General features: G+C 37.2%; 1 protein-coding gene across 1 annotated transcript in view; it reads right to left on the bottom strand.

Annotated features, from left to right (window-relative positions):
- The window catches only part of ALS2 (alsin Rho guanine nucleotide exchange factor ALS2), a 43,836-nt gene that overhangs the window by 19,306 nt on the left and 276 nt on the right, over positions 1-24,254 (bottom strand). The window contains exons 2-17 of the mRNA XM_085299408.1: positions 23,358-23,488; positions 19,980-20,068; positions 17,203-17,357; positions 14,798-15,711; positions 12,041-12,401; positions 10,974-11,142; positions 10,433-10,529; positions 9,961-10,038; positions 8,823-8,993; positions 7,032-7,203; positions 6,475-6,655; positions 4,689-4,754; positions 2,007-2,169; positions 1,090-1,221; positions 727-855; positions 278-348 (exon numbers count right to left, since the gene is read on the bottom strand). Of these exons, the coding sequence (XP_085155534.1) occupies positions 278-348; positions 727-855; positions 1,090-1,221; positions 2,007-2,169; positions 4,689-4,754; positions 6,475-6,655; positions 7,032-7,203; positions 8,823-8,993; positions 9,961-10,038; positions 10,433-10,529; positions 10,974-11,142; positions 12,041-12,401; positions 14,798-15,711; positions 17,203-17,357; positions 19,980-19,999 (2,879 nt within the window). The 5' untranslated portion in view covers positions 20,000-20,068; positions 23,358-23,488. The remainder of the gene's footprint in view (positions 1-277; positions 349-726; positions 856-1,089; positions 1,222-2,006; positions 2,170-4,688; positions 4,755-6,474; positions 6,656-7,031; positions 7,204-8,822; positions 8,994-9,960; positions 10,039-10,432; positions 10,530-10,973; positions 11,143-12,040; positions 12,402-14,797; positions 15,712-17,202; positions 17,358-19,979; positions 20,069-23,357; positions 23,489-24,254) is intronic.

The raw sequence follows: 24,254 nt of genomic DNA, 5'->3' as shown, positions 1-24,254 counted from the left end.
CTACTCACTTCCCTCTTGCCTCCACTTTCTTTTTCTGGCATTTATACGACATTTTGGGTGGTTTTTTTTTTGTGTGCGTGCGTGCGTGTGTGCGTGCGCGCGCGTGTTTAAGGCCTATAAACACAACAAAAGCTTTACAACAACAAGAAAAAGGGGGGGATGTGACTGCATTCTGTTCTGCTCAAGTTTACAATACTTTGTTCAGCTGGTCAGTAACCTCCCCCACACACACCCCCAAATCATTTGATTATTTCGGCATCACAAATAGAATACTTACACATTACCAGCTTCTTCTGAAACAGCCTCTACCCACAGTGTGGACAAKGGAAAAATATGATGAGTTGAGAACTGTAGGCAAGGAGAGGGAGAGAGAAGGGAAAACTTCAAATACCAATTCATACTCTCCCACACCCCTCGCTGCACTTTCTCTAAACAWTTTTTTCTTCTTTTCAAAGACTAAGGCAAATAGAGCATTACAGGCTCCTCCTACGCACCTTGCTCACAGAAACAGCTAACAAAAACCATGCCAGCACAGGGCTATAGCAAACAAAAGTACCTGTTAATAAATCATTTCATTTTTATTTGGAAACATGAAAACATTATCACCCTTATGTGTTCAAAMAACACTGCAGTGAATGGTACAAAACTCTTCCTCTGCTATATGAAAAACACCTAATGTTGTTTGAAGCAAACAGAGCTTTCGCTCCAGGAGACAAGTTGCCTTACCTGAGCATGCACCAGAGCATCATTAAAGAGGATGAACCAGTTTACAGAGAATCTCCCAGCATGCTGCAGGGACAAGCCCCGATTGCTACTTTCACAGATTAAACGACGCTCTGGCTTCCGCAAGGAATCCTACAGGTAAGGTTAAAAATAAAAATCATAGAAACTTACTTCTTACTGATTTTGACYGAGGTCAGTGCTATCTTTCAGAGTAAGGGTCAAACTTTACAAAGTTTGAGTACTACAGCAAGAATGTTCAGAAAAATGAAGAGTGCAACTAGGACAGTAGCATCAGTGTATACACATAGGTATAATGCTAACAGCAAGAGATCCCATCTGCTAATGGACTGACAAGTATCATCATACCGTCATTTTTCCAGGAAAGGTCTTCCAAAAGCCCAGTGTGTATTCTGCTTCTTTCCTTTTTCTGCTAAGGTGGACAGCAAGGCTCTCATAACAAGAACTACAATCCTGTAACTTTTGATATTCTGGAGATGCCTATAATGTACAAAGTAAAAATAGTCCTGAGACAATTTCTGACGGTATGTACCAACAACACTAACCAAGCTTCAATGTAACAGTCCATTTTATTAAATCAGCACTGAATGTGAATGTATGACAGCTCATCTGGTTAACAGAGTAACATAGGATGCCAAGTTATCTCCTTGGTCACATATCCTATTGGTGTGTTGGGTGTAACAGAAAGGCTCCCCGAACATCAAAGGCAATCATGGAAACATTGTACATTAGCAATTCTTCCTCACTAGCAGCTTAACAAGCTGTAGCTGAAGCAGCAGCAGCAGCACTAATATTTTCAGGAATAATACTTCAAGATGAAGGTCAAGTAGCTGCTGTTCCTAGTCAGCCATCTTTTCTTTCAAAAGAATGTAATTACATATGCTTAACTGACAAAAGTCTAACTAATATTTATTCACTATTATAAGTACAATACTAGAGCCAAGGATCACTATGCTAATGATTCTAGGTGAAACGGATAATTGCAAATATATTTTGTTTGCCTGTTCCTTAAGAGCTCAGACATACAAACAAGTTACAGTAGGCTACGAAATTTCTGCCTGTCATGTGGTATGGGCAAGCGTGCGTAAGAACGTGCAAGTAAATGTGTATAATCTTTCCATGAAACAAATTCAGGTTGCTCTGAGGCAGCTTTGCTGCAGTCTAAACTACTGCTAATCACCTCGCACATGCTTCATATAGTTACTTCTGAGCTGTAAGTTTCACAGGAAAATTTATTCAGTTATAAATAACAAAAGGCAGCTTACCACTTCAAAACATGTAGCAAGCTTTAGCAAAGTTCTAGCATAATTATGAAGTCGTCCAAATGGCATGAAAAACAGAGCATTTAGAACTTCCACCAGCTGAGTATTTTCCTCATTCACCTCAGACAGTTTCTGTAACAGTTCCTGGTTTTTACTTAAGAAGTCTCTAAATGATAGGACCATTGGGAAACAGAAGGAGGAAAGAAAAAGACAGTTTGACATAAGTGATGTTTTACATGCACAGTGATACTAGCAAAGAATGTCCTTCTTGGATTACCATAAACCAGTAAAAAAACCAACCAAMCAAACAAAAAAAATCCAAGGCAAACACATGCTGCTCATTCACCTATTCCCAGTTTTGAAGTACTATAATACAATCATGCAGCTCTCTGCCAACTGCAACACAGGACTTGTTTAACTTCTACTCATAAGCTCAGTCACTAAATTGGTTGAAGAAAGTTGACTAGTTTTCCCCAGTTGGAGAGAAACTAATTGCCTTTTTCCCCTTTAACATTTAGTCAAAGAGCTAAAACAGATGGAATGACTTCCCCATTATTGTTAGAGTAAGTTAGAGTGAGTTTCTAACACTGTTGACAGACTCATAAGATGGCCTGAAAGAATCTTAACTTCGCTTCAGTGCGCTTCACTAAGTATATCCAAATCATCTCTTTCCCACCCTTGTTGTTCAAGGAAACTAGGCAGTTTTTCCCCTAACTAGAAAAATTACATCCTACCTCAAAGAAAGGCAGGAAATCTGTTCAATCCTCAGTCTGATTTCCAAGAGGGAGAACTAATCTATTTCAGAGAACAAGAGGGAAATGATTCTGAAGACAGTGTATTAGCACACAAAATTCTTTACACAGGAATTCTTCACTAAAAGGAAAACAAACCTATTTTTTCCCTCTCCATCATGTCTGTATGCACACGTATGTTGGCATATGAGACACAGATTTGCATTAATATACATCTAGCTGAGAAGCACTAGTGCTGCAAGCTACAAGAATCAAGTGACGCTGAGGAAGCAAGGCCCAGGGACAAAAAACAGCTTGGAGAATTGCTCTGCAGGATCCCTAGAAGTTCTAGGTRATTAGTAAGGTACCATTTCACACATACCAAACTAATGTACCTTGTCTAGGTCTGCTAATAAGAATTAAGAACTCTTGTTAAACAAGTATTTGGGAAAAAGTCCTTTTTAGAGAAAAGACTATTTCTTACTTGTAAATTTAACAGTCAGGATGGTTTGCATTTTTAAGTGCTTTGAGGTCCTTACACGGGGTCTCTACAGAAAGTGTCATATAATAGATTCATRATGAGTATAGGTCTTGTCTACTCTTTCAGATGGAATACCCCCAAAAACCTGCCAATAGCAAAGAGTTCTACTGAAACYAGCACTTTTAAGAAGATGGAACTACTTGTAACAAATTCATATTGCAGAATATCCTTAAGAGATAAGGTGGCATCATTAACCACTGCCTGAGACAGTATGCTGGGGTTTGCGTGTGTGGGAAACATTCTAAACACAAAACAGTGTGCAAAGATATTCTCATCTTCCCATTGCAAGGAACACAACAAAACTTCTAAAACACCTCCTCCCTTAAGTYTCAGAACTTGAAAAAGTGTTATTTGGCTAATGAGACCCTGGTTGCAGTAGGAGAAGCCATCACACACAACTGTAACACCTGATGTGAAGAATTCAATACCAGAAGTTTCTGCATCCAGAACTTTTCAACACTAATTATGAATAAACTTAGTTGCAATAATGTAACTTGAACTCCAAATTGCTGTAATTCACCCTAAAAACAAGACTACCAGTATCTTTCTGCAGCAGGATTTTAGATTTAGCCACTGGCACAAGTCCTCAGACACCTCGGGATTTCTCGTCACTTCCAATACCGTTGCTCATGCTATGTTCAAGGCACTCCATAAACAGCTTTATTAGATAATGCCAAGATTACTGAATTTAGGAGAGAATGTAATTCCACAGACATCAGCTAAACTCTTCATCACAGCACTAGCGTGAAAGATGCACTGTATCATTACTTTATTTTCCAGGCAAAAATACTGTTATTGTTAAAGAAAAGGCTTTACTCTGAGACCTATAAATTTCAAAGATACTGTCCCAGGCCTCAAGACAGAGCGCTTATTTAATGCTCTGAACATTGATACATGAAACAGAGTAAAGCATCTTTGAGAGGCACAGAGGATACTTGTGCAAAAATGTTGTACTGTATTTTTGTGTTATTTTAGAGTGTTTCTGTAAATTTAGATAATTCAAACTAAATAGAATTAGTATCATCTACTCTTAATTCTTAAAGAGAGTTTGTCTGTATTTTTACAGCAATATTTGAAAGGATAAAGTATCAGCAAACACTGAATAGATGATGAAAATTTAACCTCAAGTTTAAGCTTTCAAGAATCATCATCTGATGTACGAAAATTATCCCTTTATACTTTTTTCTTCCTTTCTCCACCTTCAAGATGAAGCAACTGAACTTATTCAGCAGTATTCAAACTTAAATTGTTCTTCCTCTGACAGAAAAGAAATTAGTGTACTCAGGTATGTTGAGACAGAGTTACCACATGCTTGTTAATACATACATGCACACATATATACATATAAATCTTTGAAGTACAATTATTTGCAGTTTTTCATCAACTAGCAAATAATGGTAAAAGTTTTCTTACATTGCAGGCTTTGCAAGGAGCATAAATCCTCCCATTACCAGGAAGTTTGTTACAGAAGTGCAATATCTAAAACAAGAAAGAAAAGACAGCATCAGTTTTAAACTAAAAACATCAACAAATTACAACAGCTGACATTTCAGCAGTTTACCCACAAGATCTGTATATTTTATTACAAAAGTCAAGCTACTTGAGAAAATACTAAACACCGAGCTACTCAACAGCAGTGGAACGCTTAGTATTCACTTTCCATCTGGAAGGTAGGACATGTATTACTCTTCCATCTTTCTGTTGCCACTACTCCAATGCAGAGAGATTACTTTGCAACAGAAACTTTAGAGTTTCCTCCTTTGAATTTTGGAGTTTCCTCCAAATATGGGCATGTACAGAGCAGCTCATCTGTTTCTACAGAGTAACTCTGCTAGCTTCTATTTATCTTCAGCATGGAAATTTCTTTCTCCTGGTATTCAACATTCTATCTCTATTCTTCCCTATTAAAAAAAAAGTCAAAGAAATAAATTATTGCATGTTTMTCCAAGGAGAGATGTCTCAGTTCAACACAATTAACAGACAGCACCTGTGTTGCTTGATGGACCCTTGGAAGATGCTCAGATACTACAAGGAAGAGTAAACAAATTTTGACACCATACACAGATATGTGTAAAGCATTAAGAAAACAAAGGAGGACAGCAGAAGATAGGCAATAACAAAGATAACAGAAAATAGATATTTCAGTATTTGACAGAGAAAAAAAGAAGAAATTAAGAAAATTCTTCTAATCTCAGCAATAATGGAAATCAACTCTAGAAATCCAAGTTACAAAAAAGAACTGAAATCAGAGTGACATCAAGAAGGGGAGAGAATACCTATCTACAATTATGAATAACTCATTTGATAAACATTTGAAAAACTTGTTGAGTTAAAAAAAATTTACAACTTACTGCATATTCAAGACTACTGCATAGCAAGTGAAGTTTGTGACTTTGAAATTTTGTTCCCATATGGATTTTCAGATGTCTAGTAATTGAGACTACATTCAGAGCACATTTTTAGGGTCTCCCTCTCTATCAAGCCAATAATTTCACAAAAGCCTGTGGGAATTAAATATGTTGAGACYTCTGCTAAGTCGGGTTGAAATTATCCAGTATCTACAAGTGTTATTGAGGACAAAGACATCAGATGGCCTAATCGCACAGATTTCACCTTTCAAACCTACTAAGTGCATAAATACAGTAATTATAATAATTCAGACTCTAATTCTGAGTATTAAAGTAGCTCAAACTTCCAGGTGAAAGGTATAATGCCAGTTATTTGGCAAATACTAGGACAGAATAACTGTTCTTCTAGGATGCACTTTTTAGGATGCAATTTTTAATTAACTAGTTTTAGTAAGGTATTTTGTAACCACAATAAATCCCAAAGGTAGCTTTACTTGGCAGCATAGTAATAGCTGCTCTATTACATTGTATTACAATATCCTAATTATTAGGTAACAGTTACATCACTCTAGAAGATATATAAGCAACAGCCAAAAAAGAGTTTGTACACAGTTTTACATTAGGAAATCCCAAACTGTCCAGTATGCTCTGCTAACAAAGATCTTGACATACATAGACTAATCCACTTTGTACTGAGCTATGCAATACCCTCAATAAATTTTAAATTGCAAGAATATAATTTGTATGGAAGTTTAACCTGTTTTCCTTATGTTTATTTTTCCCTAAGTCAAGGTTCTGATCAGTAGATTAAGTTTGCAGAGGCTCAGGATGAGAGAGAACTAGATACTTGCTCAGTGTAACTATCCAAGAAGAGACTGGAATGCTTCAGGATGGCCAAGCTCCTGGCTTCTTTTACTCCACGAAGAAAACTACTTAAAGAAGCTCCATGTTGACCAATGAGATAGCATAACTTGCTGAACCTGCTTGCCATTTCCTGCAACAACTGGATTGTATTTGCACTGCCCAAGTTATCTGCAACAGAACAAAAAGCAATTTAGCTTCCCTTGCAAGAGAAGAGCACCTATTAATAAGGAGAATCACTCCACACTACTATCTTCATGTTTTATCATTAATTTCCTGGCAACGTTATTCAGAATCAGGAATTCAATGATTTTAGAGTAAATGGCTCAAATCACTAAGTTATGGAACAGTTAGGAAAGTGCAAATACTAATATCATAATGCAGATGTCAAAATGCAGTTGTATCTCACTAATAGTTCCAAACAGGAAAAAGGAATAAGATCTTAGCTTTGTCTTTAAAATATAAAATTAATTTTAAGTTTTACATAAAGAAGTTACTGTAGGACTTAAGGGAAATGATAACAAAGAATGTTAAAAGAAGTTCTTACCTAAACCTAGAAGAGGTCTAAGAACCTGAGATTTGATCTCACTCAGTTTAAAATAAAATCTTCTCTCAGTAGAGGCCAACTCATGCAAACTTGCAATATATCCCATTACGTTTTTGTCTACCAAGACCAAACAGCTTTCCCCACCAGCTATCACATTGCTTATGTACCCTATCTGAAAAAGCAGAAGGGGGGGGGGGGGAAAGCAACTTTAATATTTTGTTTTACCTTCCAATTTAAAATTGGACTGATACAAAATAAAATATCTTCATTAGGGATAARTAACAGTAAGTGTCAGTTATCCACAATGACAAGCAATCCATTCAATACTGGCTGAACAGGAGTGCTAAATAGAAACATTATAGTCAATGCTGTTCACTTTCCTCATACTGACAGGGCCTAAGAAGCAACAGAATGACATCTTTTAAGACACCTCACACAGCTGTTACTTGTGTAAAAGAATGACCACTAGTTCACTCATTTAAAAATGCAATATAATTTCTATATGCATATACCAACAACAGTGATACTAATATCATCATGTTAGCTATTTCTCCTTACAACTAGGTACAAGGGTTTAATATTTACAATTACTCTCAGAACAYAATGTCAATTGATAAGAGCAATACTGTTCCAAAAAAAAAAGGACTAGTAGTACTTGTATTAGAGCTCACAGTCATAGAAAGCAAAATTTTTCTCCAAAGTTTGCAGAAGTGCCACTGATAACTCTGATTCATTAATTCTACTTCACATGCAATAATGTAAAGTAACTCAGTGGTTGAGCTCYATCTTACTTTGCTTGTTGTTGTATAGAGGATTCCTCAGAAACACCAAACCAGAGGTGTTCAATACACAGCCCAGAGAGCAATTATGGCATGCAAGAGCCAACTAACTAGTCTGCTACACCATCCCATGATGGAGGTGCCACTCTAAGAGAAGGGAAGATGATGGCTAGCAATAATCTCACAGAAAAAATACAAGTGTGTATGGGCGCTCCTCAAAACTCTCCAGTTGCTATTATGCTCAATCTAGGGAAACAGCAATGAGATCCAGAACAGTTGAGAGACAAGGAGGTAAWTTCTACCCTGCTTGTCTCCTGCCTGCCATCTTAAACTTAGGTTGGTCTGAAACCAAAGAGCTTGCAGCAGGACATGGAGTCAGAGCACTCAAGTCCCCTGCTTCATACCAACTTTAAGGCAGCTACAGTGAGATTCAGCTTGGTAATGARAATTGAATAGAGGCACCTTCTCTCCCTCATAAATACACAAATGGCCTTTTTGGTGCCTTTGCTCCGTTCCTCCTTCACACCCATGAGAAAAGCCAGAGGTGGGAGAAGGATATAGTCCAGAACTCAGGGGGACATTCCACCCACTCAGATGCGTAGGAAAGGGAACACAATACAGAGCTGGGGCACAAGGAGGCAGTGATCTCAGTCATTCAAGAAACAACCAGGAAAAAGTTAAGAGCAATGGAACCAAAGAACAAACTCATGAACAAGGTGGAAACATAGCATGGTATGAGGATGCACTCCTGCAACACACATATATTGGAAGAAATAGATTAGAGAGTTTGGAAGCATCTCCCTTCCTCTGAAATAAAAGAGCAGGCAAGAAACAGGTAGGGAACAGAACAACATTAAGAAGCTTCCTGCCCGCCATGTAGCTGTGCTCCTGATTTGACTACAAGGAACAAGTTCCTTGACTAGATACCCTTAAAGCTAACTGAAGAACCTGCACTGTGCAGTTTCAAAAGATATCAGTAGGAGTGCACTAACTTAAGGGAAATGCCACTCACCTTACTGCAGGGCAGTAACAAAACTGGACTTTTTGTACAGTTATTTTCATATAAATTATTTTCTGTTGTTGTTTCCTCGCCACTGTAATATAATCCAGGTTGGAAATCTTCCTTATCTGTTAAGAACAGGGAATAATCTGATCCTGCTGCTGTACTCCAAACACCAAACACCTGAAATTCATGAGGAAAAAAAATATGAAAAGTCACCACCTGAGGCTGGAAGGAGAGGAGAATTCCCAATGCTTCTGGCCATGTAGGCAAGAAATAGACCTGACAACATGCAAAAGTATTGCATTAACTCATTTCACAACACCAATGTCTCATTAACAATTTTTCCTGTGTTTTGCTGAAAGTGACATTTCTTTCCATTCTGTTTCACAACAAGCTGAGCCTTTAAAATATAAACTATTTTAAATGGACTTCAGGTAAGCCTGATAAGTTAGGACACTGATCTCCTTTATTTAACTGGGAATTCTGTGAATTTGGGAGATAGCTGTATATTAATTCGCATAAGGTCTAAACAGGAAAACTCTATAGCTAGGTTTTCCACCAAGACAGGCAAGCATCTGAAAACACAGTCAAGGGTCTGGTCTAATTGAAAGTCATCATTAGGCTGTTTACTCAATGCGCTAAAAGGCCAAAACAGACAAAAAGCCGACTACCAAAACAGCAGTAATTTTCATGCAAGATATGACTAACAGTTCTAGAAGTACACAAAAAGTACACAAATATTCCTATGCTCTAGTAAAGCTAATATGCTAGGAGAAGTTGTTTAGAAAATAAACAGTGTTTCTTGGTATTCAAAGTCTCAGCATTGCAACATTAATATCAGAGAAACCAATGATAAGGCAAAAGTGAAGTCTGCTATAAGATAAAGCTGTCAAATTGGAAAAAAAAAGGCAAAAAAATCCAAAGAACTCCCCTAAAAAACAGCTGAAGTTTATGGAAATGAATTGGCATGTAGATTTTCGCAGGTTCACATAAGGACTAGTTTCACACTATAAATCAAAGGAATTAACAAATCTACTACTTTACAGTACACAGGTGCATAACCAAGATCAGTTTTTAGAAACTACTTTACACTCACTCTTATTGGAGGAGGCCCTAAACTGAAAGAGACGTATAGAAAACAAATTACCTTTGCAAGACGAGGGACTGTTGTTGGGGAATTTAAGTGACCAAGCTGGCCAGAGGTATTACTGCCCCAYGAATACACCTGTGCAGAACATAGCCAAACATCAGAATGTAAYAGTATATACATGTGGACACATACTGAATTGCAGTAGTGCAACACCAACTGTGCAAACAGACACAAGTCAAGATGTCAAGTATATGTATCAAGAAGAACTTCCCCATTTTCTCAGATTATGTCTTCTCACGTTCAAAAATAGARTGTGCCACATTAAGTCATCGATCTTTAAAGATAATATTGCTGACACATGCACAAAGTTATGCAGAAATATAATTAAACCTCCACTAAGCACAGTGCTTTCAATTCTCCCACAAATAGAGACAAATGTTTAGAAGTGAGAGAAACTAAACAAACCTAGAAAATAGCAAGCATGACAACCATGTCATAGATAAGCAATAAGTTACACAATCACTTGTACCTGGGATTTGGCAGTGAGTGCTAAGGAATGATGGCCACCAGCAGACAGCTGAATCACTTCTTTGCCATCTAGACTCTTCACACACAGTGGCTGAAGCCTGTCAGTTCCCAGAACCCATAAAGGGTGAAGAAAAAAAAAAAGCTATCAGAGGAATTCCTAACATTAAAATAAAAYTTGAGTTTTATTTTTCCCCAAGTATATACAGAAGACTACATGGAATCTTTTGGCAATAAACCAGCTTAGTTAAAAAGATCCTGAAGGGCAAAAATTGATGATTCACCTCACCCCAGTTAGGACAATACAGTCAACATTTCATTCAAACTCCCAGCAATTACAAAGCAGAAGTTCTGACTGACCTAAATTTAGTAAGAATATAGCATAAAACATGTTACTAGAAGGATTTGAGGTCAGACAACTTAAAGAGTAAGAACCAAGTGGAAGACAGTTGGCCAATTCTGAGAAAGYTTAGTACTCGAGACTTCTTACTGATCTGCTGAATAAAGAGAAATTAGGAAAAAAAAAAAAATCAGAGAAATCTCACCTTGGCAGGACATCACCRTGTCCTAGTTGTCCTTCCTTCCCCTTTCCCCAGCTCCATACCTCCGTTCTTAGTGATGGTAAAAGAGCATCAGCCTCACCACTGTAGGTTGGAGTCAGAGCTACAGTCCTCATTTTTGCCCGCCCTACTTTCCGTAAGAGCCTAGGAGAAACTGAAAACAAACCAAAAGAAACCAACAAAAAAAAAAAAAAAAAAAAGGAAACCCACAATGTTTAATACCAAAACAAAACAAACAGCTCATCATTTCAAATAAATACGTCATTACTCAGTATCATTCAAAACAACCTATCAAGGAGTCTCTAGGGGGTCTTAATTAAGATTCAGCACAAATGCTAAAGTGTAAGAAGGTACATTACTCAAAGGAGCAAAGTGTGCTAAAATAGATCTAAAGCAGGTTTTAAATGCTAGAGAATAACGGACATATGAAAACTATGTGGTTACACTAAAGCAAATGAACAAAAAAAAAACCAAATATAAAAGTAAGTATATTTCGAAAGCATATCCTTGCCGTGAACATAAGTATTCCAAAAACTCCTAAAAAATCCTCTCAGATACAGAACCAATATAGAACTAAATCATGTAACTCTGCCTTCAGAGTGATTAACAAATTAAAACTTGCAAGGGAAGAAGCTCACTAGCTTTGAACTTTGACAATTGGAACTGAAATATTTCTAGGCCCCTGTCTCAAAACCAGGTCAATGTAGTATGGATCAAGGGCCACACAGATCTTACCTGCTATGCAACCTGTATGAAAGGCAGTTAGCCAYGTTAGGTCATTTTGTAAAAGGTATCTAATCTACCACAGTGAGCCTACTTTACTCATGAAGAACATTCCTAAGCCCACTATGCTTTTGATTTTATTAGGATGCAGTATTTAATAGTCTCCCCCTCCTTCCCCCCCCCCCTTCAGGTCCTTAAGTATCATTTGTAATTCACAAACACCTTTAGTAGAGGATTAAATTTACATCCAAGTTTGTTGTGTCTCCAGTTAAAACCCTTTACAGTATTATAACTTTTCCAGTCTCTTGGCTTTCCTAACACACTCTTACCTTGTGACAACAAGCCAGGCAGAGAAAGTCTTCGGCTCACTCCTTCAGATTCCTCCTCTCTAATATCTACTAAACTGGAACTCTTCTTTCCTTGCATGGATTCCAGTCTGACCTGCTCTTCTCTACTGTCTTTTAGACCTTCAGGTCCTGGGGAASCACTGCCAGATTGAGATCCCACTTCACTTGAAGATGTGCCATAGAAGTTCATTACTTTCTTCAGAGACAATGCTCCAGCTTCATATGTAGCAGCTACTCTCACACCAACTGCTGATGCACAAGAGGCCACCAAGCTGTTCAAGGCAGATGTGCTGGTACTTGGAGGGCCTGAGACACAAGCACTGAGCTGTTCTTCTTGAGAAGGCTAAAACGAAAGAAAAATTCAAGTATATCATTTCAGATACCATGTAGCAGTGGAATGACAATACACACATTCACACACCACTATGTGCTACACTGAATGAGACAGTATGATGAAGCTCTTTATACCAACAGGTAAATCTATTCCTCAGAATCATGTTTTGTAAGATAAGACCAAGTACCACTTCCACATGAACTAAGCTTTGTCTGTTCCTTGTAGTTCATCCGTAAGAGCTTTTTTTTAATACCAAAAAAMCTGTGTCTTTGCAAAACAAATAAAAAGGGATTTAATTTTAGGCTTATTAGCAGCATCTCTGCCACTGATTAAAGTGTATCAGTGAGCACACTGTATTTATGGAAAGATACATTCCCTCTTTAATATATTAAAGTGGGAAACAGAATGATTCATTTCGCAAGGTCTACCTAAGAATATTCTGTGCTATACATCCACTTATGCTACTGTTGTATCCATATAAGGATAGTAAATAATAATAATCAGCAGTTATCTGATTGCCAATGATTAAAAGCAGTCATCAGTATCAGCACATTATTTGCTATTACAGCAACCTATTTACCTACCAAGTAATAAACAATGCACAAGGTAACCTATTTGGCAAATACCAAAAAGCCAGCAAAGTCCCAGTTTCCCACCTAATACAGTTCCCTTAATATATCATATTTTATCCTACAAGAAAGAAAATCTTTGACCTTCCCCCCCCCCTGTTTTTTGTGAAGGCTCAGGCTAACAAATTGGTCCTACTTCCTTGTATTTCATTCTTATTTATAAGAGCTAAAATATGCCCAACAATACAGAAAAGCATAGTACATTTGTATAGGAACACAAAGGGAAGGCAAGGATTTCACTAATGCTGAAACACAGAAATATCCTCCCCTCTGTGCTTCAAATTGTGTAYGTATGTTCAGCTGTGTTAAGAATCCCTGAATTGATTCCAGGCTTGTTTCTCATTACTAGAACTGCACAAGAGAAACAGTATTTCTGCTTGTTGAAACTACTTGTTTCAGTGGTTTCCCAAAGGCAGGAGTGCTCATGTGAGCATGAGGAGCTCACAACTCCTGGAATGCATTTGTCTTAGCAAAAAGCTAAAGGAAGAATAACTGTATTCAGACAATGCTTCTTTCTCTGAAAGAAGTTTCCCTCGTAAGAGGGAAATGAAACTGGTCGAAACATTAACACCATAAAGTTATGAGATGTTTTCTTTTTAATACTATTTTTTTATATTTTTGCAAGCAAAAGTAACAACCAAAACCAACCATTTATTAGGTACTGCTAAATTGTGATATTTACTCACCAGAAGTGTCCTGAAAAAACTCCTATAATTATTAAAAAATAAGAAATTGATCTATACACAAGAATGACTACAGATTTTTTTTTTTACAGAATTTTGCTACGAATTTTGCATATTGTACCATAGAGTAGCAGTTTACCTCAACTATAGCAAATTACCTCAACTATAAGCCATCCAGTAGGATAGTACTTGAGTGGGAATTGCCAGACTGTAAGAGCTTAGATTAGTTTTCAGCCTATTAGCCTTTGGGTTGTATTTTCTTTTCTTTTTTCTCTTCTCCCCACCCCCTCCCCACCCTCTTTTAAAATATTATTATTATTTAAGTAGTTGAAATGGTAGTATTTGGGCAGACAGCTGAGAACAGCATGTTTCTTGAAGCTTTGCGTCAAACTTTTTCTGATGTCTATCAAGAAATTATTACTATTCTGCAATAGCATTGTAACAGTACAGCTGAACCATTTTACACATCACACAAAGCTAAACAAGTATCAGCTATCTCCCATTCCTGTTCTAGTTTTATGGAACGCACATGATTAACATCAGAAGCCTTTAGACAACATTTTAGCATTATCTTTTCAATATTTACTTACTACCTAGAATTTTTGATTGAGAAATTAGACAGATTTGTAAGGGATTCACTCAATGTACAGAAAAAAGTTTTACCTTAACAGTGAACTAGGAAAGTACCAGCTTACTGTCCCACACARACAGGAAACGCATGCATCAGTAAAGGGCTGGAGAAGGGAATGGGAAATAGGTTTTCTTGGTTCTGATACTATGGACCATGGAGGCAAAGCTGGGGCACTGTGAAGGCTGCTCACACGAAAGGCAGCTTACAACTGAACAGGAATAGCAGATAAAAACTCTTCCACATACAAGCTGAGAGCCATCACACAGGGAAAAAAAACAAAAACAAAAAAAAAATCGAAACTAAAGAAACATCCCACTTACATTAAACACTAAGAGAATATTTCATTTGTGATGAGTATAACATAAGGAGACTATTTCATTTGTGATCAGCGTAACACAAAACGTCACGTATATAGCATAAARGGAGTTGTAGCACATTAAGAACTGGTTACTAGGTACCAACCTGGTCAGGTTCTGTACTGATGCTTTTCTCCAAGCTCTCATTTAATGAGTTATCTGATAAACCGTACTCTTTCACYTCTTTTTTGTCAGGGAACAGAATATTCCCAGGACTAGAGATTCCACTGTCTTCCTGTCCATCGTTGTTGGAAAGCATGCTTGCTCCATCAGGTTCTAAAGTAACAAGCATATGCTCTTCCACAGTGGATTTCTGACAGTCTTCACTTTGGCTACCTGTTACACTTCTTCCTTCTAGGGTCTCCAATGAAGGACAGGAGAGAAGATTTTCTGTTTGGGTATCAGCCAGTGCTACACCTAGTGGGCAACAGTGACTATCTGATATGATTACATGATCTTCCTTGTCTGTCATGGTAATGAGGAGTTGGCTGCAATGATTGCACCTCTCTGGGATAGGCTTCATTTCCTGCACAGGGAGACACTGTACCAGAGCCAGGCTGTGGTAAGCTCCACAAGCAATCTGGAGCACAACACGTCCTGCCAGGTGCTCTACCTTCTGTGGCTTTATCACCGGGAAAGTTGTTGTTATGAGACCCAGCTGGCAGCCACTCCCCCAGGCCCATATCTCCCTGCTTAGTGATAGTGCCAGGGTATGCTCCTCTCCACATGCTAGCTGCAAAATCCTGACTGATAGCAGAGGACTCGTTTCAGAATCAGAAATACTGATGGGTTGTGGTTCTGGCACATACAGTTGATTAGCAACTGCGCATTGGCCAGCAGAATTGTTTCCCCACATATAAACCACACCACCTTCTGTCACAGCTCCATTATGGAAGCTGCCAGCTGCCACTGTAATAACATGTTGCCCGAGTAAAGTATTTTCTAAGATGGGACTATTAGCACATGACTCCTCTGGTCCTGTTCTCCAGGGAAGTTTTCCAAAACTGTAGACCTCTCCACCTAAAAAAGATAGCACGGTTTAAATGAAGTTAAGCCAACACAACAATTTGAAAAGAGATTCAGATTAACATTAATTTTTAGCTCATTCCAGGCTCTGCAAAACTATGGTGTTGATGCATGAAAGCTGCTTGTTGCTCTTTGCTGTTGTTGCTGTAAGTTCTATACCTGGTATTAGCAGTATTCATGTATGTACAGGGTAATGTTAAGTAATACTTTTCTCCTAGAAAAAGTATTATACTGAAGTTAACAGAACAGATTGAGTAAATACATTTAAAAAGGACCAATGAATGCTGATCCACAGTGAATACATAAATGGATGAATACAATTCATTTTGCTTGTGCAAGCTATTCAGAAGAAACAACACTTTTAAAAGAAACTACATGAGAATTATCTTAATATCCTTAGTACATAACACATTCTAATTCTTAATAGATAATGTAAATTTAGTAAATCAGCCTTTCAAGTTTTCCCTGCTCTGTACTCCATGCATACAACCATGTTGAACGAGCACATGGAAAYACAGAGCTTATCCTTCCAAACAGATATCTAGCACCCTCAATTATACTGATTTGGCACCCTAAAGTAAAACAGGAAAATACTGCAAAAAAATCAGAACTCTATTGTAAGGGTAAATTTTGATAACATTGTTTTAACGGTGATAAAAGAATGATAAATCATATCCACAGACAATATCCTTCATGGGACAAGAAAATACAGGCAAAAAAATTCTAATTATAAAAAAAACTTTTTTTAAAAAAAAAAAAAAAAAAAAAGCAGCACTGGAGCTCCATAACACCTCTGATAGATTACAGATGGCTATAGCAGGTACTCCAATAACCTGTAACTTTTTTTCCTTTTTAAAACCTGAAACCTGGTTTCAAAGGTGTTAAATTCTCTTTCCTTAGAAAGCAGAAAAAAAAAAAATCAAAGATGCAACTTCCAGTTTATTCTTTAAAACTGTATGCCCACTGATCATCACAAGTAAGGACCAAACTATACAAACACTTAAAGGGACTGTCTTTTAGAAATTCCTCTTTTGATTCGTGGTCCCAAACTGATTACAAACCAGGACTCCCTCTAACACACGTGCTGGCTACATGTTTTTCCAGACACCCACAGAAACCAAAGGTCTTACACATCACAAGAACTTGTTGCTGTACTGTCTTTTTGGAACAAAAGAAATCACAGTAACTTTCATTTCGAGCTAAAAGGGTTCATATTATGTTACCATCTTTAAAACCAAAACCCAGAGCCATTGTTAAGAGAAAAAAAGAGCATGTGAACAGCCACTGCATAAAATTTCTATTCCAATACAGTTTTAAGTGACTTAAAACTAAGAAGGAAACACTGGCAACATTATAAACTTAACAGTTCAGAAATCGTGTACGAGACTTGGGGATAGAATCAGATTAAAACTCTAAAACAAACAAAAAAAACAATAATTAAGGCTTGTTATTGCCTCAAATCTTTCAAATGAATACATTTACTACCTTCTGTTAGAAGTAATCCATGATTTATTCCAAGGGCTGCCTGTAATACAGTCTTTCCATTGAGGCCTGGAAGTCTTTCTGGAGTTACGGAGCAGGAACCAGCCTTCCAAACATAGACCAGGCCTCTCTCTTTGGCTCCTTCTGCCTCTTCTGAACTAAAAAAAAAAAAAAAAACAAAAAAAAACAAAAAAAACACCACAGAATCAGCTTGCAGTTTCCTATGGTTCAAAGATGCGCAGTTTGCTTTTCATGTATGCATGAAAGACTTAGTAGCTCAGACGTTAGCTTTAATTTCAGGAATTTAACGTACTCCTTTTCAACTTTGATTATCTTAATTTAAATATTATTTAGAGAAAAAAAATCTTCAACATAAAATCATTACGTTTGTTTTTCATTCGTACTTTACTATCTCAAAAGCAGCCGACCCTGATGCTAGTAACCTTCAAAATAAGCATATTCACAATTAACAGAGCCTTTACATGAAATACTGTACTTTTTGCTCACTGTGAGATCAAATGAATACACATCTCTGCCATCACATGTATATTCAAGGAGACAGTTATGTCATTTCCACTCACATGTAAGCAACTCTATTCCTACAGAAATAGTGAAATTTATAACGTTAATTCTTACTGTGTTAGAAAATAGAAGGAACACTTCTGATTTATTGATTTTATGTTCTGCATTATTGCATTTTAGGAAATTAAAATGCAGAAAACARCATTATAAATGTGCTTTTATCAATTACATACAATGCCAAGTGTGCTGGAATTATACAAAGAGTTCTCATCAAACATTTGCTTTTAGAAATAATTAAACAAAGGAAAAACTGTCTGCAGAATGTAGAGTTAATTGATTGCTTCCATTCAGTGTCTTYGAAAGACCACACCCACAAGATCTCATCCTTTACCTACCTTCAWTTCTACCTTTGGAAATGAAAATGAGGGTTTTTTTTGCTTTTTCAATTCCTAGTGAGCATTTAAATTAGCCAGTTATTAAAATGATCTGAATCAAAAAAAGCCCCAAACAAGAACACCCCAAAACCTGAAGCACAAAGGGGTTATCCAGGCTTACAGGAATGACTACAGCAATTCACAGCTGCTTTAACACTTCAGCAAATTCTGGTTTGAATGCTTAGTCAGTAACTTCTTGCATTCAGCAGAAAGAAATTCCTTAGAACTCTGACAGCAMGCATACCGTGTTAATTATTGTTGTAATAACACAACTTAAAAATATAAATTTAGATTTTAATATAGACTGACATTTCAAGTTCAATTAAGAGTCAAATTCATTTACAATTTCATATACAACAGATTGTTATCCACCCCACACAGAAAAGAAGGTTTAGTTACTTATTTGGCAACAATCTTAAGCCCTTTACTCCCTATATAAATCGGCTCGTCAGCTTCACATGAACTCGTAAAGTGAAATACGTAAGGCAGTGAGAAGAGCTTTGATGAAATGGCAATGGATGTCTAGAAGCAAAAGCATAAAGCAATAAAGTTCTCCAACACTGACGGACCCCCAGAAAGGCTATATTGCTTGTACCTTCTAACATGCAAGTAGCACACACAAAACAGTAAGCAGTTATTCACATCAATTATGACTTCTTTTAAATTAAGTTTTGCAAATTGCATTGCATAGGATGAGCTACACCCCTGTACAACGTGCCACTCAAAAATGCAGCATCAAGTGAGACCAACTTGTAGAGATGGAGTCATGTGTCTCAAGTTTCTGTTCCCACTCCCAACATCCACTTGAACATAAGAAAACACTTCTTCACCGTGAGGGTGGTAGAACATTGGAACAGTTTGCCCACAGATGCTGTGGAGTCTCCATCCTGGAGATATTCAAAACCCAATGGGGCACAATCCTGGGCAACCTGCTCTAGCTGGCTCTGCTAGACCAGAGGGGTTGGCCCAGAATATCTCTAGAGGTCCCTTCCAACCCCAWGTATTTTGTGATTCTGTCTTTTTCCACATAAGAAAATCAACAAAAAGGTTAGTCAAGAAGTCTTCTAAAACTTGGGTAATTTAATCCAATTAACATCCTTTGTATTTAAAATGCAAAGGGGACCCTCCATTTTAATACTATGTAAGTGTGCTTAGAAGTAAACAAAAAAGTAACCAACTGTGTAATAAACAGGTAAGAAAAAATTAGGAAATCCAACATCACAGTTGCCTAAGACCAAAATGTGACTTTTATTCAGAAGAGCAAAGCACAAAAAACATTGCACAATAGAGAGCTTTCCTCAACCTACTGTGCATTAAATCTAACCCACGGCCTCATGTTTGGGCACTTATCCATTTAATAACTCTTCAGAGAACAATGTAAGATAAATTTGGACATTCATACATCCAGATTCATTAGAAGATATTACCTTTCCATCCCAAAACACCTGACCTCTGTCAGAGGTCTTAGTGAAAGCAGCAAGGATAAATTAGTAGTCTATTTGCAGGACTATCAATCCAGAATCAGAACTCACACATGCAGATAACAGATACGATCTAGTGTTCATCAGATAATGTTATTTCCAAGTTTCCAGCTAATGGCTATCCATTGATAACTCTCAACAATCAATTGGAAAAAAAAGTTATTGTTATTATAAGGTGAGTGTTCTGGACATAACTAAAGCTAAAGCTAGGTCACCCCTCTTCTCCTCCCCTTTAGCTCAGTTTATATAATAAGCGTATGCCGACATCACTTACTTTTACAGCGCGATTATTAGTTGGCACATTTCAGGAAGCTACTAGCTTCACCTAGCTGCTGGTTCTCACCTTCCTTCCTGTGAGTCCATCTGTCAGTGGCAGCACTCCATCACCACCAAATCATTCGTCTTTTGAAAGGAACAATGTAATTGCACAAACTGTAAAACATATAAAATGAACTGCCTATGCAATTGCAAATACTATCAGCTCTGCAAAGAACAAAAAGCAAAGCTTATATCCCTTTATATTTTACATGTTAAACAAGTGAGCATTTCCACAACATAAGAATGGTTAAAAGTATTCAGCTTACACACACTGGGTTGGCAGACAAAAGATAAATGGCCAGAGCTCTCCTACCCACTCATCTTACAATAGGTCTATCGTAAGCACAGACTAAACAAAATGTAATTCAAAGACAGAAATGAGTTAACCTAGGCATAGAATGGACTTTCCCAACCAGAAACACTATTACCAACTAATGTAATGCAACATTTGGGATGCAGCAGTAACCACTCAGTGATTAYTTATTTATTCTACAGAAAATAAATATCAATTTTTATAGTTTGCAGCATACTCAAGAAATATCAAAGCAAAATAACTGATCCTTTTTCAGTCTAATATATGACAGAATTCTGTGCTCAAGCAACATTTATAAGGCATATGGATTTGCATGAGCAGTAAATTAGTAGAATTTGTAACTTCATTCCTGAACCAATGTATATATTATCATTAAAAKCTACAGTTCTACTAAAGCCTAGGCAGAAATCTAATCAAGAGTCCAAAAGTCTTCCTCATGCAGTCTGACCKCAGAGTGGTTTTGAAGATCTGACAAGACCACAGATGCCAAGGAGACAAGAGCAGCTGCTCTGCTTACTTTGTCCTTTCAATCTTGAATTTTTTAGGTTCATTCTTCACACCCACCACCTTTTCTATTTACCATCATAGTCTTAATAACAAAATAAAACAAAAAATAAGAGCTCCTGTTTGGGAACCCTTAAAGCCTGCTCCTCTTCTGGAATATTGCATAATTCAGCTGGAAGGAATCCACATAACTTCAACCCACTCCATAAGAAATGAATTGTAGGTGGCTTGTGCCACAAGCCCGTAACAACAGATTGGAGATTTTACAGTAAGTTTGTTAAAAATCACAGTATACAACTACCATGTTAGCTTCTACTTCTGAGATGCTCCATACCTGAGCAACTTAATGCTGCAACTGAAGTTCTCTTTAAGTTAAAGAAATCTTCAGAAAGATGCTTTTGTATTACTTTTCTTGTAACAAAAAGGAAACTGCCAAGAATCCTTGTTTTTATATTATATACATACTTTTTAAGCATTCAATGAATTGTAGTTTTCATTGATCTACTGCCTTACTAGATGGAGTATTAAAAATTAAGTTACATTAATGCAGCCATATGATATTTATTGAAGTGAAAAATCATTTCAGATATAATTCTTTGTTATTCAATTTTTGTTATTTTATAGTTTCTCTCTAATACCTACCGTAACAAAAAACAAAACAAAACAAAAAACAAAACAAAACAAAAAGAAAGGAATAGCCTTTCAAGACAGCACATCTCCAAGAAAAGTTCCAGAATGAATAGTCTGAAGCCTTAGATAAAGGAAATAAAAATCAAACATGGCCAGTCTTGATTGCAAATTACAGCTTTGTGTATATTCTCTGCTGTATACAGAAAGTTTCAATTCACACTGGAAACAATAAACACTGGTAAATCAGGAACTGAAATAACAAAATTAAATTCATTTTCTAGCAAATTCTAACACTCTCACTAAATAACTCTGAATAATGAAGTATCACGCTGATTTATATAGACAGAAACAGCAATAGCTCTTACTTCCATGAAAGTATCCAGTTTTCCAAATACAGGACATTGAAAATAGAGACATTTGGACTTCTAGGTTGGCAGAAAATTTATTTCAAAAACATAAAATCATCATGAAAATAAGAAAATAAATTCATGTGATACAATAGCATGATGAGGCATATGCATTTTGAATTAAGAAAAAAAAATCAGAGCATAATTACCAGGAATAGAGATACGTTAAGTCACACTTGCCACTAGAAAGATTTGAAGATTTGAATATGCTTCCTTTCTTCCTCAAAGGAGGAAATATTTAAAAAAAAAAAAAAAAGGAAAAAAAGAAAAAAGGAAAAACACACTTTTGTATAGAACTAAGGAAGTCTTACAAAGAAAATGTCATATAACACTTCAGTAGCAGAGGCGTTGAAACATCAAAAGAAAATGGAAGCATTTTTGCAGAACTTCTGAATTTGTGATGTGTTCTTGCTCAGAAAAAGTACATCCGAATCTTTTTTTAGCCTATGCAAAATTGCCTAATTCTAAACTCATTTTCTTGAGGATGCTGGCACTTTTCCTCCGTGAAGAATTCTAGCTTTGTGTATAAATGTCCCATGGACATTTACATTCTACATTTTCACTTCCAACATTGCAAAAGGAAGACTACGAGGAGTGCTGAATAGTTACAGACAGATAGTCACTAGCATGACATTGATGTCGTATTTTCCACTTACRGAGCAGAATGCTATTCCAAATCCTCTCGAAATCAAACACTACCACACCACAATAACCTGCTAGATCACAGGGAATGACCTGGAACAAACATTACACTGATTATTTTGGAACTGTGTCCTTCACTGGACACCAACTGCTCAGAAARCAGCATCATAGGTATAACAGTAATCATAGATTCAAGGCTGAATAGAAACAGGTATGCCCTGACTTTCACAAACACTATAACTCTCATCAGCCTCAAATATATATTGGTATCATGTGTTTATTTACCTGCTACAGTTAGTAAACGGACCACAAACTTCTACAAATTTATCAGATATTTATTTATATATTCACAAACAAGTTTTTAATAAAGTTGTTGCACCATACAGAGTGAACTTATGCTAACAAGACTAARTTTATTATATGTATATATTATAAATATTTATATATTATTATGCATATTTGTTATATTCACACAAAATTATCTGCTCTGGTTTTGAAGGGGCTACCTCCAAGCTTCCTAGTTCAAAACAAATTTGCCAATTTTATTCTTGTCTACATTCATATAACCATTTATTATTGTTCAATGTGGTTCACATATAACATGCTACTAGTTCAAGAAGCCCTTGGGTTTTTGTTACCACTGAATAAGTGCAACCAATGTTTTTAACACTGTGTGATTAGTATCTGCCCAGAGCGAAAGGAAACAACTTGTTACTGAAGGACAGTAGTGACCCCTTTATCAGAGAGCCTGATATTGTTAATATAAATTCCTATGAATAAGTGACAGTAGCAAAAGCTACAATAAAGGAGTCTGAAAAAAAGCAACAGAAATAGCTTAGTATCAGCTAAAAGAAACCAGATGAAAATTATTTGCTATAACTCCTGTTTTTTATAGTTTAGAACTTACCAGTTTGATAAGACTGATAAAAAATTCTCAACTAGTATTGCTTCCTCCTCTTTCTCTTCTGAAGCTAGAACTTTTTCATTTAGCACATGATGAGATGCTTTCCCTTCTGAAAACAGTCAATTCCACAGAAACTGAAAAAAGATAACTAGAGCTTATTTTTGATAAGTCACCACCTTACAGCAGTAGTGGTTAGGTCTTGACAACAGAGCTCAAATAGCAGAAGTCTAAAGCAATACTAACTAGTTGCCCCCTACTATCTCATTAAAATATTTTTGTGCTAAAAGAGGAAGTCTGAGAGTAGCAGCATGCTGTCATCTGTAAATAAGATTTGAGCCAAGCTAGGACTAGAATTCTCAACAGATTGCAAAAGCTGAAATAGCATTCAGATTTGAGCAACCAAGTCATGCAGAGAGAAGGGCTTCAAAACAACAGTAGGCGACGAAGTGCATATTCTAATAAGCTTGGGTGRCCTCTTCCCATCACAGAAGAGGAGTCCTTTAGAAGTACCTACACAAATAAACCTTCTCAGCACCTCAGGCCTGCTAGCCTCTGAGAGAGCAAGGAAAGCAACTGGAGAGGCAGCTTCTCCATCAGAGCTTTTCTGCAGTCTCTCCCACAGCTTTCCAAGCCTAGTCCTCGGGGGGGGGGGGGGGGCGGGGGAGGGAAGGAACACGCCTGTTTTGTAACCGCCAGCACAGCGTGACAGCACACGGCCGCCCACCCTGAAGCTCAGGCCGGGGAGGTGTGTGGAGCTGGACGCCGCACTCCTCCCGCGGCCCGGGCAGCACCCTCGCTGCCAGAAGGGCTCCCGGCCAGGGCAGGAGGCAGAGGGCCCCTTCGGGCTTGTGCCGGGGGCTGCCGCCACAGGGGCTGAAGGGGCACAGTAGGGCTAACGGC

This window comes from Rhea americana, unplaced genomic scaffold (assembly GCF_003343005.1).
Source record: "Rhea americana isolate MKP2758 unplaced genomic scaffold, rheAme1 scaffold_15, whole genome shotgun sequence".
Taxonomy (NCBI): Eukaryota; Metazoa; Chordata; class Aves; order Rheiformes; family Rheidae; genus Rhea; species Rhea americana.
The sequence above is the reverse complement of the archived record's forward strand: the minus strand, read 5'-3'. Positions and strand labels throughout refer to the sequence as shown.